General features: G+C 46.0%; 1 protein-coding gene across 1 annotated transcript; it reads right to left on the reverse strand.

Annotated features, from left to right (window-relative positions):
- Positions 1-11,805: 11,805 nt before the first annotated feature.
- LOC137839413 (uncharacterized) lies at positions 11,806-13,278 on the reverse strand. The gene has a single exon (XM_068648530.1). The coding sequence runs from the start codon at positions 13,276-13,278 to the stop codon at positions 11,806-11,808; it is 1,473 nt and encodes a 490-aa protein (XP_068504631.1).
- Positions 13,279-13,554: the final 276 nt, after the last annotated feature.

Raw genomic sequence — 13,554 nt, forward strand, 5'->3', positions numbered from 1 at the left:
CTGGAGCTCGTCCTTGAGAGCGTTCTCAACTCGCGAAAACTCCAAGCCCTGCATCATCATATCGCACTTGGCTTTTTCGGCTTCCGCTTTCGCGGTGCTTGCCACCTCCTGGTTGATCCGATTGTCGAGCTCGAACTTCTCTAGGGAGTCTTTGAGCCCTTCGCCGACGATTTGGGGAAGGCAACCGTCAACCATGGCACTTAGGCGCACAGTGAAGGACTTCAAAGCTTCTTGAAGAGCGGCTAGGAGGCCTGAGGTTGCTAGTGGAGGTGAAGGTTGGTGTTCACCACCGCCCTCGCAAGGTTGAACGGCGGGGGGAGCTTCGAGGCGCGGTGGTGAGGCAGGCGGCTCCTCAGCAGCTTGTGAGGAGGCTTGCGTATCAGCGAGTTGATCAGGAGCAGCCTCAGCAATTGATGGGTTTCAAACAGGAACGCCCCCAGCGGACTCGAATGGAGTGGAGGCACTGGGAGGGTCCTCGATGAAGTTTGGAACGACGCTCTCAATTGCTTGGGGCTCGGAAACCGCCACCCTCCTTCTTTTGCAGATTAGCCCATCCTCGGTGCTCTCATCCGCCTCTTCGTCAGATACTACCCTGGGGGCTTTCCTTTTGGCCTTCCTAAGAGGTAGCTTTTTGCGTTGGGGGGCTGGAAGAGCAGCAGCAGCGGTTGGGCCAGCTGGTGGGGATTGGCCCTGGGCGGCGGCGATCTCTGCAACAGAGTTCGGGATCATTTGGAAGCCCGCCGCGAGTTCGTGGGCTCGAGCGATCGCCCTTAGTTCAGCCAGTCTTCCTTTGCCCAACATTGTGTCTGCACAAGGTAAAAGTCAATGAGTATGCCCCAAAGCAAAAACAGAGCGTGCAGGCATATACATACGGAGATAACATAGGTAAACAGCACAAAGACAGAGTGGTAAGAGCCCTAGGTCAGCTTAAACACGAAGTGAGAATCTTGGTGTTGGGAAGGGGGCTAACCTATGTACATTTCGAGTTGGTCCTCAAGGAATTCGAAGGAGATTATCTGAGTAGTGGGGAGGGTGATGTTGGCAGAGGCCACATTCTTCCAGAAGAGACAAAGGTCTTTGTCCAGTTCCCCCATGTTGTCGAGACTCCTTGGTCTCCTGAAGTTGTCTTTGGAGTCTTTTGCCCCTTGTTTACCCAGTACAAGGGGAAGCCATCAAGTAGTGAAGGGTCTTGGTTGTTCTGGCACACCTTGACGAACTTCCCCTTCCAGTCTTTGTAGGATTGCTGGAAGATGGAGAGGATTGACCTCCCAGCAATCCCGTTCAGGCTGACCCAGGGGCGATCTCCAGGATTCTTTGCCTCGAACAAAAAGAGGAAGACATCCACCGAAGCTGGTAGCCCCAAGTGCGCGCAAATAATCTGGAATGCCCTCACGAATGCCCAGTTGTTGGGATGGAGTTGGGCAGGGGCGATGTTGAGTTCGGTCAACAACTCCCTCTCGAAGCGAGTGAAAGGAAACCTAAGTTTCACTTTCTTGAACAGCGTGGCGTAGATGAAGCAGAACAACTCACCGCTGCCCCCCTTATCGTCCACGCAAATCGGCTCTCCAGGAGGGCAAGGCAGCACTGTCATTTTGCTGTCGTGCTCCTTGTGAAATGAGAGATCAGATTGATCCCCTTTTCTCAGTCGATGTACCCCCACCTCAGTATTTATCGATGAAGTTTCCCTCAGTAGAATCGGGGAGGCCCAAGGGTAGAGCTTTTTGTAGTCTGGTGAAGGAAGGGAGGCTCCCCGGGCCTGCGGAGGGGTTGCTTGGTTAAGATTGGCATGGGATGAGGCAGGCCTCTCAGCCTGTGAGGAAGGAGCACCAGAGGCTCGTGGGGGGTTGCGTGTTAGTGGAGGGTTTGTCCCAGTGGTAACCCTACGAGTATTGGGAGGAGGGTTTCGCGATGAGGAAGGAGTGTTAGCGGTGGACTTTGTCTGAGCCATCGCAGGAACTGCAAAGGAAAGAAAAGGGAGGAAATGAGGATAGCAAAAGAATGACTCGATCGAAGACGAAGAAGACAGAACGAACGAATGAGAGTTCGCTGGGAAAGACGCTATCAAGAACGAAGCTCTAAGTTACGAGAAAAAAGAGAAACAACCCACAACGTATGCTCCAGGCAGTTAATGGATGATGCAAACCGATTAAAATGCAGTAAATATCAGTAGAAGGCGTAAAAGAGTTACCTTTTGACGATCGGATGAGTGTTGAAGGAAGTTGAAGATTGAGGGAGACGTAGGTTTTGTAGTTCGCAGAGAGAATGTTCAGAATGCTTGAAGACGAAGAACGATAATGAAACAGTTAATAGCGCGAAGGGTTTAAGGGTTTCGAACGTTGTGGGAAGCGCAAACGGCAGTGAACAATGGCCATCGATGGGTCCACGTGTCGACTGATCGGAGGAGTTGGTGAAATGTCGAGTCAGTGAACAGTCTTAGCGCCAACGCGCAAAGCCACGTAAGCCGCCAGTTTTAAACCTCTTTAGTCTCCTCGCTGAACAAGTCACAACTCGAGACTGGGGGGCTTGTGTACCGACCAGGTCATCGGGTGCGATGACGTGTCTTGCGTGTGCCCGGGTGGGGCGTGCTCAGTGGAACACGTAGGCTAGGAAAGATGAATGGTTCAGAAGTGAGCATAGTCGCCGGTTACACTAAATCAACGTTCTCCGATCTCTAGTGTGCGTGACCGGCGGTCACCAGAGTTACGACGCAGTCGCCGTATGAGAGTGCTAGGAGATCAGGTGGTGAGAGATCGCCGAGGAATGCTAGGAGCTCGGGTGGTTTACACGTCGCCACGAGGAGCACATCGCCGGATCTCCCAGTAAACTGAGTTAAAACTGTTAGAGGCTCAGAAGTGATGAGAATCAACTAAAGGTGGCTTTTTATAATGAAGAACAAGATCATTCGCCTTCACATTTAAAGTTTTTCTTGTTAATCTTTGCAAAAGATAAAGCCCAAGCCCAAGAAGGCCAAAGCCCACAAAAGCCCAAAGACCATCTCATGAAGGGCAAGGCCAAGTTTTAAATAAATATTGTTTAGAAAGGTGCTTAGAGGGAAACATTAGAAACCTCTATTGTTAAAGCATCTTTTAGTCTTTAGTTAAGAGTCTTAGGGGGGGTGTGTTATTAGATAGGTGTAGGAGTAAATAAGGAGGTGCCAAAGTGAGAGAAAGGATCACACCTTCCTCATGCTTTGTTTTAGGCGCAAATTCTAGAAGCTTTTTGGAAGGGAGTTTTTTGAATTTGTGTAGCTTATATTTCAGCACCTTAGGCTATAAATAGAGGTGCTCTCTTTGTAAATTGGAGATTGGAATTATTCTAAGAAAACTCTACTCAAATTTTGAGTGAACTTTGGAGAGCTTTTGGAGCCTTCTTCTCTAGTCTTATCTTGATGGATCAATGGAGTCCTCAAGTGGCGGCATCACTCTTATATAGGAGCATTCCACACTTCTAGTGGCGAGATCATCCAACATCCTTCCATCTTCATGAGCACTCTCTTCTCCTTCCTTCCTTCTCTTTCAATTGTTCATGTTGTCTTGTGTTCTTGAGTTGTTTGGTTCGGCTTTTCTATTTTTTCCAGCACCTATGTTCTGTTCTTGCCTTTTAATTACACTTTTGTTCGGTTCAAATGTTTGCTTATTCAATTCTGTTCGGTTCCTTTAATTGTACCTCTCTTTGTTGATTCAATTTGACAATATGTGGAGCATTCAAATGAGTTTGGGATTTGGTACTAGTTTTTGGTGAGTTCTTGTCTTAGAACAATGATCCAACTCTAAGAAAAGTGCCTCTATAATGTCCAGCTCAAGGTGATTCCTAAGAATGTCAAGAATCATTCTCTATATGGCTAGTGGAATCACATCATGTGGTATCACGAGTCTTAGGTTTTTCTTGTTTAATTGTTGAGTTGTGTGCACTTTAATTTCAAGAGGTCTTTAATTTCTTGCAATTTAAGTTTATGTTTTAGATTTTTACTTGAGTATTCTTTCTGTTTTTCTTTTACACCAAGTGCTTGTGAAAAGGTTTATGGCACTCATTCTTCTTATGAGTATGGTTGCTCTTTTGGAATGGCATTATCCTTCCTAGAGTTTACCTTAAGCTTCCTTTCACTTGTTGTTAAAATTTGTGATGTGTCTTTTAATTTTGTAATCATGTCAAGTTTTGTCTTAGTCATGTTATTCCATAATTGTCATTACTTCTAGTGGTACTTATATTGCTTTGTTTCTTTCTTGCTTTGGTGTCATATATTTTTTCTGAATTGATATTGATCCTTTGTGCATTTTCTTTTTAGAATTGAGTTCATACTTGTATTCTAGACCTATACAAGTTCCAATACATCATTTTCCATAATGTCTTTGCTAGTTCATAATTCTGTTTTTTGTTCCTATTAGGATTCCTCTGTTTCTGAAAAAAAGTGCTTACTGTTTTTCTTATTGAAATTGATTTACTCACTGGAAAATTCTGAAATTCTGGATTTGTGATATTCAAAGTGTTAGAAAAGCGTAGAAAAAAAACATTCAAAAATTCAAAGTACACAAAAAATGATAAATAAAATAAAAAAAGTGTACAATTCTGCCGAAAAGAATACGGTAATCTGGCAGCGATTTTAAAAAATTTATCTCAATTAATTGGCTTACTGTATTTAATTGATTCCAGTTCCATTATTGAGTTAACATCTTGAAGTTTCTGTGGTTTAAATTTCATAATCCATTTCGCTCTACATCATTCCAGTTAAATCAGTGAATATCAAGCACAGTTTGCATTAAAAAAAAAAAAAAATTCCAGTAGCTAAATTTTTGTTTTCTTCATCTACTCTAGTGCTTTTCCTTAAGTATTCTTTTGTGTGCCTACTTTCTGATTGAGTTCTTTATTTTCTTGATTGTCTTTCATTCCTTACTCTTTGAGTTTGTCTTACATATAGTATTCCTTGTGCAAATACCTTTCTTTGCTTATACCTTTTCTTGTTTGTCTTTATTGATTCTTTGGTTTTGTGGTGGTTGCTCTTGAGATTGGTGTGCTTGCTTTGACATCTTTCATTTGAGGATTCCAAGGCCTCAAGATCAGATTGGTGCAAGAACATTATTTCTTTGAGAGTGATCTCTTTTTCTGCCTCAATTCACTTCGGCATTTTGCTTAAAACACTCACTGTGTTTGCTAATTTTGTTTCTTAACTTGTTTGCTGTTTTTGTGTGTTTGCTGTTTTTAATTACAAATGGCTGGATTTTCAAGTGATGCATCATATAAGCAGAATTCTCCTTCCAAAGCTTCAATCCTTGGTGAATTACATGAAGCACAAAGAACTATTAGATGCTTGGAAGAGAAAATGCAAAAGATGGAGGTCCAACAAGCTAGACCATCTCCTTCTATCCATGATGGGCATCATTCACATAGACCTTCAACAAGAGGTTCTTCCAATGACATAGGCCGTGAAGAGGACCATAGGAGAAGGAGAACTCCACCCCAATTCCTTGGACATAGACATCACAACCAAGGGGAGAGACCTCACTATGGCAATGGCTACTACCAAGATGCAAAGGCTAGGCTACCTTCGGTCAAGCTTCCCTGTTTCAATGGCTCAAGTGATCCTAATGTATATTTAGATTGGGAGGCTAAGTGTGAACAAATATTTGAGATCCATGAGATCCAAGATGAGCATAAGCTTAAGCTAGCCACCATAGAGTTTAGTGATTATGCCATGAAATGGTGGCATGGAATTGTAAAGGACATTATCTATCACAAGGGTCCTCCCGTGGACTCTTGGAACTCTTTAAAGGATCAAATGCGCGCTAGATTTGTGCCCCCACATTTTAGGAAAGAACTCATGTTGAGACTCCAACGGTTTCAACAAGGCACGCTAAATGTGGATGAATATTATAAAGAGCTAGAAACGCTTGTGCTTAAAATTGAATTAGAGGAAAGTGAGGAAGCTATGATTGCTAGGTTTGTGAGTGGTCTTAGGAAGGATATTCAAGACATTGTTGAGTTACAAGAGTATTCATCATTGGGCTCTTTAGTTCATCTTGCAATGAAGGTGGAAGCCCAACTTGCTAAGAAAAACTCTTTCAAAAATGCTTCCAATGATGGATACTACTCCAAGTCTTGGAGAAACAAAAATTCTTTTTCTAAACATCCTTCCAAAGATTCTTCTTTCAAACCCAAGGATCCTACGCCATCTACTTCTAGGCCTAAATCCCCAATTAAATCGTCTAGTCAAAAGTGTTTTAAATGTTTGGGATATGGTCACATTGCTGCTAATTGCCCTTCTAAACGAAGTATGTACATGCATGAAGGCATTGTAGTTAGTGAGCATGATTCCAATTCACCTAGGCATTCTTCACCTTCTAGACCATCAAGTGAAAATGAGAGTGAAAGTCCTTGTGAAGGTGACTTATTGATGGTAAGACGTATGTTGGGCACAATTCCAAAATCTTTGAATGATACTCAAAGAGAAAATATTTTTCACACCCGATGTCTTATCAACAACAAGTTATGTTCCTTGATTATTGATGGGGAAGTTGCACTAATGTGGCTAGTACAAGAGTTGTGGAGAAGTTAACCTTACCCACTATCTCTCATACCAAGCCCTACAAATTACAATGGCTTAGTGAAGTAGGTGAAATCATGGTGAATAAGCAAGTCCTCATTAACTTTGCAATAGGAAAGTATAAAGATGAGGTTTTATGTGATGTTGTGCCCATGGAAGCATCTCATCTTCTTTTAGGAAGGCCTTGGCAATATGATAGACATGTTTTACATGATGGCCTATTCAATACAATGTCTTTTTCCTTCCTAGGGCGCAAGGTTATATTAAAACCCCTCTCTCCCAAAGAGGTTCATGAGGACCAAATAAAAATGAAAACTAAAAGAGAAAATGAGAAAGAAAAAGAAGTAAGTACTACACCGAGTCACACCATTTTCTCCTCTAAATTCATCATGTTGACTCGTGCTATGCCTCAAATGGACCGTCCAAGGTCTTCTTCTTCTTTATCTTTTTCATTACCCAAGGTTCCTATTTCAACACCACCTTGGTTAAAATATGTTAGGGATGATTTTTTCATACCTCCTAATGGGTTTCACCATTTAAGAGGTCTTTTTCCCAAAAATATCATCATTCCCAAACACATTTTTCCAAGTTGGTCGATTTGTAGGACCTCCTTTTCTGCAATCCCTTTGGTTCCATCTGCTAAGTCATGTATTCCTTTTTCTTACACTTTTGATTGTAAAAGTAAACTGATTTTGTTATATGCAGGGATTCAGAATTCGTGGGCGAATTCTCTCCAACTCGGGGAGTATGATGAGAATCAACTAAAGGTGGCTTTTTATAATGAAGAACAAGATCATTCGCCTTAACATTTAAAGTTTTTCTTGTTAATCTTTGCAAAAGATAAAGCCCAAGCCCAAGCCCAAGCCCAAGAAGGCCAAAGCCCACAAAAGCCCAAAGACCATCCCATGAAGGGCAAGGCCAAGTTTTAAATAAATATTGTTTAGAAAGGTTCTTAGAGGGAAACATTAGAAACCTCTATTGTTAAAGCATCTTTTAGTCTTTAGTTAAGAGTCTTAGGGGGGGGGGGTGTTAGTAGATAGGTGTAGGAGTAAATAAGGAGGTGCCAAAGTGAGAGAAAGGATCACACCTTCCTCATGCTTTGTTTTAGGCGCAAATTCTAGAAGCTTTTTGGGAGGGAGTTTTTTGAATTTGTGTAGCTTACATTTCAGCACCTTAGGCTATAAATAGAGGTGCTCTCTTTGTAAATTGGAGATTGGAATTAATCTAAGAAAACTCTACTCAAATTTTGAGTGAACTTTGGAGAGCTTTTGGAGCCTTCTTCTCTAGTCTTATCTTGATGGATCAATGGAGTCCTCAAGTGGCGGCATCACTCTTATCTAGGAGCATTCCACACTTCTAGTGGCGAGATCATCCAACATCCTTCCATCTTCATGAGCACTCTCTTCTCCTTCCTTCCTTCTCTTTCAATTGTTCATGTTGTCTTGTGTTCTTGAGTTGTTTGGTTCGGCTTTTCTATTTTTTCCAGCACCTATGTTCTGTTCTTGCCTTTTAATTACACTTTTGTTCGGTTCAAATGTTTGCTTATTCAATTCTGTTCGGTTCCTTTAATTGTACCTCTCTTTGTTGATTCAATTTGACAATATGTGGAGCATCCAAATGAGTTTGGGATTTGGTACTAGTTTTTGGTGAGTTCTTGTCTTAGAACAATGATCCAACTCTAAGAAAAGTGCCTCTATAATGTCCAGCTCAAGGTGATTCCTAAGAATGTCAAGAATCATTCTCTATATGGCTAGTGGAATCACATCAAGAAGGGTAATCTCAAGCGTGTAAGTTCAGTAAGATGATTGTTGCGCCAGCATGGGGCGTGAAGGCTGAGTGGGTTGAAGGGAACAAAATGCTCATCAGCGACAGGATTCCCAGAGGGGACATTCGTTGGTGGCAAGGTTTCCTCAGCTAGAGCATGCATGGCGTAGCAGTAAGGAAGGTGGCACTTGCGACGAGCGATATCACAGAGATGATGCACTTTGTTGCATCCGATACTCGCCTTGTCAGGTGATGTTTCACAGCGCATTGTGCGCTAGCTTGCTCCTTGAGTGGAGGACTTAGCTGTGTGGCTGGTTACTACACAAGAATGACGTTCAAGTTGCCCCAATCCAGATGACGACACGTGTAGGGTTGGATGTTACCAGTTACTCCAACCTAGATGATGACACGTGTAGGGTTGGGAGCAATGGAGAAATGACGCTCAAGTTGCCCTGGCTCAGATGACGACACGTGTAGGGCTGGGCGCTACCTGCTATCCCATACCAGATGGTGACACGTGCAGGGCTGGATGCGAGCCACGCGTCCAAAAGCATAACAGCCTGGAGAGAGAAGAAACCTAGCTATAAAGGTAACCTTAACAGAATCTGCAGAGGTACATTTTTCATTACGGCTGATACTGCTAGGGTTCTGTGCCTACAGTACGGTCCTACAGAGCATATTCTCTCTTAGTTTTTGGGTGTTCTTGTCACTGACTTGAGCGTCAGAGCGCCACCGGCCGCAGAGGTGCCACTGTGTGTTTTTCAGGTTCTCAGAGAGGCTATCTGTGGAGCGGACTTGGAGGGCACGTGGTGTCAAGCTGGTGAGGAAGATCGTGACGAGGCAACGCTCTTGCGCTAAGTCAACCGGCAAGATCAGTTACTTTGGGCCCCGTGAATGTGTTGGGGATTGATGTCTCTAAGATTGCCTGTGAGAACGGTGTTGAGAATTCCCTGGGTGGGGTGGCAGTCTCAGGTTCATCTACGTCGCGCCATCCACGGCGTAACTCCTCATTGGCGCGGTGGAGCTCATCGTTTCTTGCCTGAGCTGCTGTGAGATCCGCCTGCATGCGCTCTTGCTCCGCTTTCGACGCTGCCATTGCTTCCTGCAGCCCTTGCATCATGCCCATGAGTTGTTGCATGGTCATCTCTTCAGTCCTAGCGCGTGCAGGTCTCATGCTCGTGGCTTTCTGGAGACCTTCTTAACTTATCTGGGCTTTGAGAACTGGAACTGAAAAATTTGTGTAGTGGGACTAATGTTTTATATCGGGCCCCACGGTGGGCGCCAAATGTTCCCGCCGGTTGACCTGGGTCGTCTTTATGCGTGGCTTGTCCTCACGAGCTATGGCACCTTCGTTCTGCTCCGTCTGTGAGTACCTGAAAAGATGTGAACAAAGGGGCGCCCTCGCGGCCGTTTGCACTCTGACGATCAAGTCAGCTAGCGAGAAACATCAAAGGTGACGCACCCCCGGGTAGAACACTGTGACTGAATGCTCTGAGGGTGGTCGAAAACTATACTGAATGACTGAAACTGTGTTGCCCTAATCGTCTTGTGCACACAATGGGTGCGCAGCGAGAACAACTAGGGTTTGTGCTCTGTGTAATGCTGCGAGAATTAGGTCAAAACTCGGATCCCCTTTTCAAATGTCCCAAGGCCCCTTTTTAGACACCTTCTGCATTTAAAGCGCGTTAAAGCGCATTGAAAGCGTATAAAAATATTCTTGGAACGTTTGAATCTTAACTAAATTAACGCGTACCTTAGCGAACTTTTAGGAAAGCCTTGATGTTTTCAGTGCTTATTGCCACGTGTTCTTCTGACTTGACCGCGGCTCTTCGTGGAGGGCCCTACAGCGCTCTAACCCAACTAAGGGTTAACCCATCGTGCAAACCCTCCTTTCTCGAAGTGTATTTGGAACAAGGGGGTGACTTTCTGGGTGCCAACTCATGCACCCCAACTTCTAGTCACTCACCTTGGGAGTGTATCTACCTTTCTCTCGTACCATGCACATGGTTCTCCCCTGGGCGTGGCCCCCTCATGGGTCGTATCTGTCCCAGGGTCTCCTAGCGGTGGCGTGGGTATTTCACGAGTCAGGTTACCCCCTACTGATACTAGAACTTATGGCATTGAAGCCACCTTTCTCTTCTCTTCATTGTTGTTCTGAGCCATCGGGGCCCGAGACTTCCTCACGGTGTTGCCCCCTCCATGGTCTTTCCTACCCATGGGTATCAGGGGGTAACACCGTCGACGTCTTAACTTGATTATTTCTTAACTTGGTGACGCCTTAACCTGACGATGCCTTAGCCTAGCGACGCCTTTCTTGGGCGACGCCTTTGCGAGGCGACGCCTTTCTTAGGCGACGCCTTTGCGAGGCAACGCCCTAACCTGGCGATGCCCCAAGCGGTCAACCTGTTGACTTTCTTTCCCTTCTTTGTGGCCCTCGAGTGGTCCCACCATGTGTTGACTTTGACTTTGACTTTTGGTCAACACCCCGGAACGGTACAGTAGGTGGTGCCTGCATTCTTCAACCCAAATGGCATCACCTTATAACAGTAACTGGACGTCTCCGTCATGAACGTCGTTTTACACTCATCTCTTGGGTGCATCTTGATCTGATTGTAACCTGAGAATGCGTCCATGAAACTCAGCATTTTGCAGCCCGAGGCGTTGTCCACCAACGCGTCGATGTTGGGCAGCGGATACGAATCTTTGGGGCACGCCTTGTTCAAATCTGTGAAGTCGATGCACATCCTCCACTTCCCATTCGCCTTCTCACTAGAACTACGTTGGCCAGCCACTCAGGGTATTGTATCTCCCTGATGTGCCCGACGCTTAACAACTTCTGCATCTCTTCCTTCACGACGAGGCATCGCTCTTCGTTGAACTTCCTCCTTCTCTGTTGCACAGGGCGAACCTTGGTGTCCATGGTAAGATGGTGGCACAAAAAAATCTGGGTCGATGCCTGGCATGTCCGCAGCAATCCACACGAATGCATCTAAGTGGCGTGAGATCATTGCTGCCACTTCATCTTGTTCTTCCTGGCTAAACAAGCGTCCCAATTTGAACACCTTACCCCCTATCTGCCTTTCCACCACATTGTCTACTGGTTGGGGTCGCCTATCCCGCTCGCTCTCTGCACGAGACTCATTTCTGTGATCCTCTTCTATTGGCGTCGCCTTCGCGTTTGAGGCCTCAACAGGCGTTGACTTCGCGGGCATCGTCTTTTCCAAGGGCTCTACCTCCTTTGGCGTATCCGAAACGGGCGATTGTTCAAGTACCATGAACACGCCCCTCTTTGTCTTCAAGCTATTTTCATAGCATTTTCGGGCCTCCTCTTGATCAGATTTGATCACAATTACCTTGCCACTAAGATCTGCCAACTTCACCTTCATGTGGCGCGTGGAGGCCACTGCTCTTAGCCTATTCAGCGCTGGTCTGCCCAACAAGATGTTGTAGGCTGAATTGGCGTTTACTACTAAGTACCGAATACTCTCGGTACGTGACGCTGTTTACCGATACAGGCATCCGGTGTAGGGCCTCAACAAGTCAGGGGACAACTGTAGTTTGTTGAAGGTCGACCAAAACATGACATCTGCGGAACTGCCCTGGTCGACGAGAACCCTATGCACCTTTCTTCCGGCGGTGACGACCGAAATGACAACTGGGTCATTATCATGTGGGACGACGTCACGTAGGTCAGCTCTAGTGAACACGAGGTCTGACTCCCACAAGTCATCCGAAAATTCTTCGGCAACTGAATTCACTGACCTCACATACCTCTTACGCTGAGAGGCAGTGGGCCCTCCTCCGGAGAAGCCACCAGAAATGGTGTGCACCTCTCCATGGATCGGCATTTCATGCGCCTGACCCTCCTCTGGTACCGCGAGGGCTGTGGTCGCAGCAGACCCAGCAAGATAATCCTTTAGAAAACCATTCTTCACAATCTCGTCCAACTGATAGCCCAACGCTAAGCAGTTGTTGATATGGTGCCCGAACGCCTCGTGAAACTCGCACCACGACTCTTTGTGGGGTCCCAACACCTTGTCAGATATGTTGGGCACAACGATGAGGTCTTTTAGCTCCACCACAAAATTGTGCCTCAGGGGTCTATTTCCTTCCCTCGCTGGCTTGTTTCCTTCTGCTCGACCCCTGGGCTGGGGCCTCCTTGCCTCGTAGGGGCGCTTCCTATCTTGGTTCTTCCTCCCTGTCGCGGCCTCGTGGACCCTGGCGGGTTGTGCACGCATCTGTGCTCTTGGGCGTGCGGGCGCAACACTTGTGCGTTTCTCATCCACTTCACCCTCAGAGGCGATGTGTTCCACCACGCGACGCCTTATCTCAGCAAAAGTCTTGGGGCGGTTGCAGATGATTGACTCGCAGAAAGGCCCGGGGCACACCCCCTTCTTGAATGCGTACACGATCATGTATTCCTTCAAGGTCTCGCCTTGGTACTGCTTCACGTCGAATAGGTCATATGAAACCGGTGGTGGAGCCCTGTTGGCTAGATACTGCTCTCTAAATAACTGTGAAAGATGTGCAAAAGACGTGATATGACCTTCTGGGAGGCTGATGAACCAGTCCATGGCCATTCTAGTCAAGGTGCTCATGAAGAGCTTGCACCTTACGGCGTCAGAGCCGCCAACCAGCATCATCTGCGTGTGGAATGCAGTGAGATGCGCCTCAGGGTCCTCCATCCCTATCAACGTCACCTTGGGCCCAATGAATGTGTTGGGGATCACCGTCTCCAGCATCTGCTGCAAGAATGGCGTAGAAAACTCCCTTGGTGGGATGAAAGGCTCAGGCTCATCTACGTCGCGTTGTCCCGTGGGGTTGCACCACCCGCGGCGCAACTCCTCATTCATGCGATATAGCTCCTCATTTCTCGCCTGAGACGCCACGAGATCCTCCTGCATGCTATGTTGTTCAGCATTTGACGCTGCCATTGCTTCTTGCAATCCCTGCATCATACCCATGAGCTGCTGCATGGTCATCTCTTCACTCTCAGCTCGCGTCGTACCTTGCCTGGTGGATCTCATCAGCTGTGGTTTCTAGAACTTCTTCAAGCTGTCGCGCGACTCCAAGGGACGTTGGGAACTTGACTTCAATAACAAACAACCTGAACCCAGAGCCCTGGGTACAACTGCTCAAAGTTCGCGACGAACGGTGGATCTTTGGAGAAATCTTGAAGAGAGTAGCTTGAAAACTGGAATTGAAGAACTGTGTGATGGGACTGATGTTTTAAATCGGCCCCACGGTGGGCG

This window comes from Phaseolus vulgaris, chromosome 3, assembly GCF_000499845.2.
Source record: "Phaseolus vulgaris cultivar G19833 chromosome 3, P. vulgaris v2.0, whole genome shotgun sequence".
NCBI classification, from domain to species: Eukaryota; Viridiplantae; Streptophyta; class Magnoliopsida; order Fabales; family Fabaceae; genus Phaseolus; species Phaseolus vulgaris.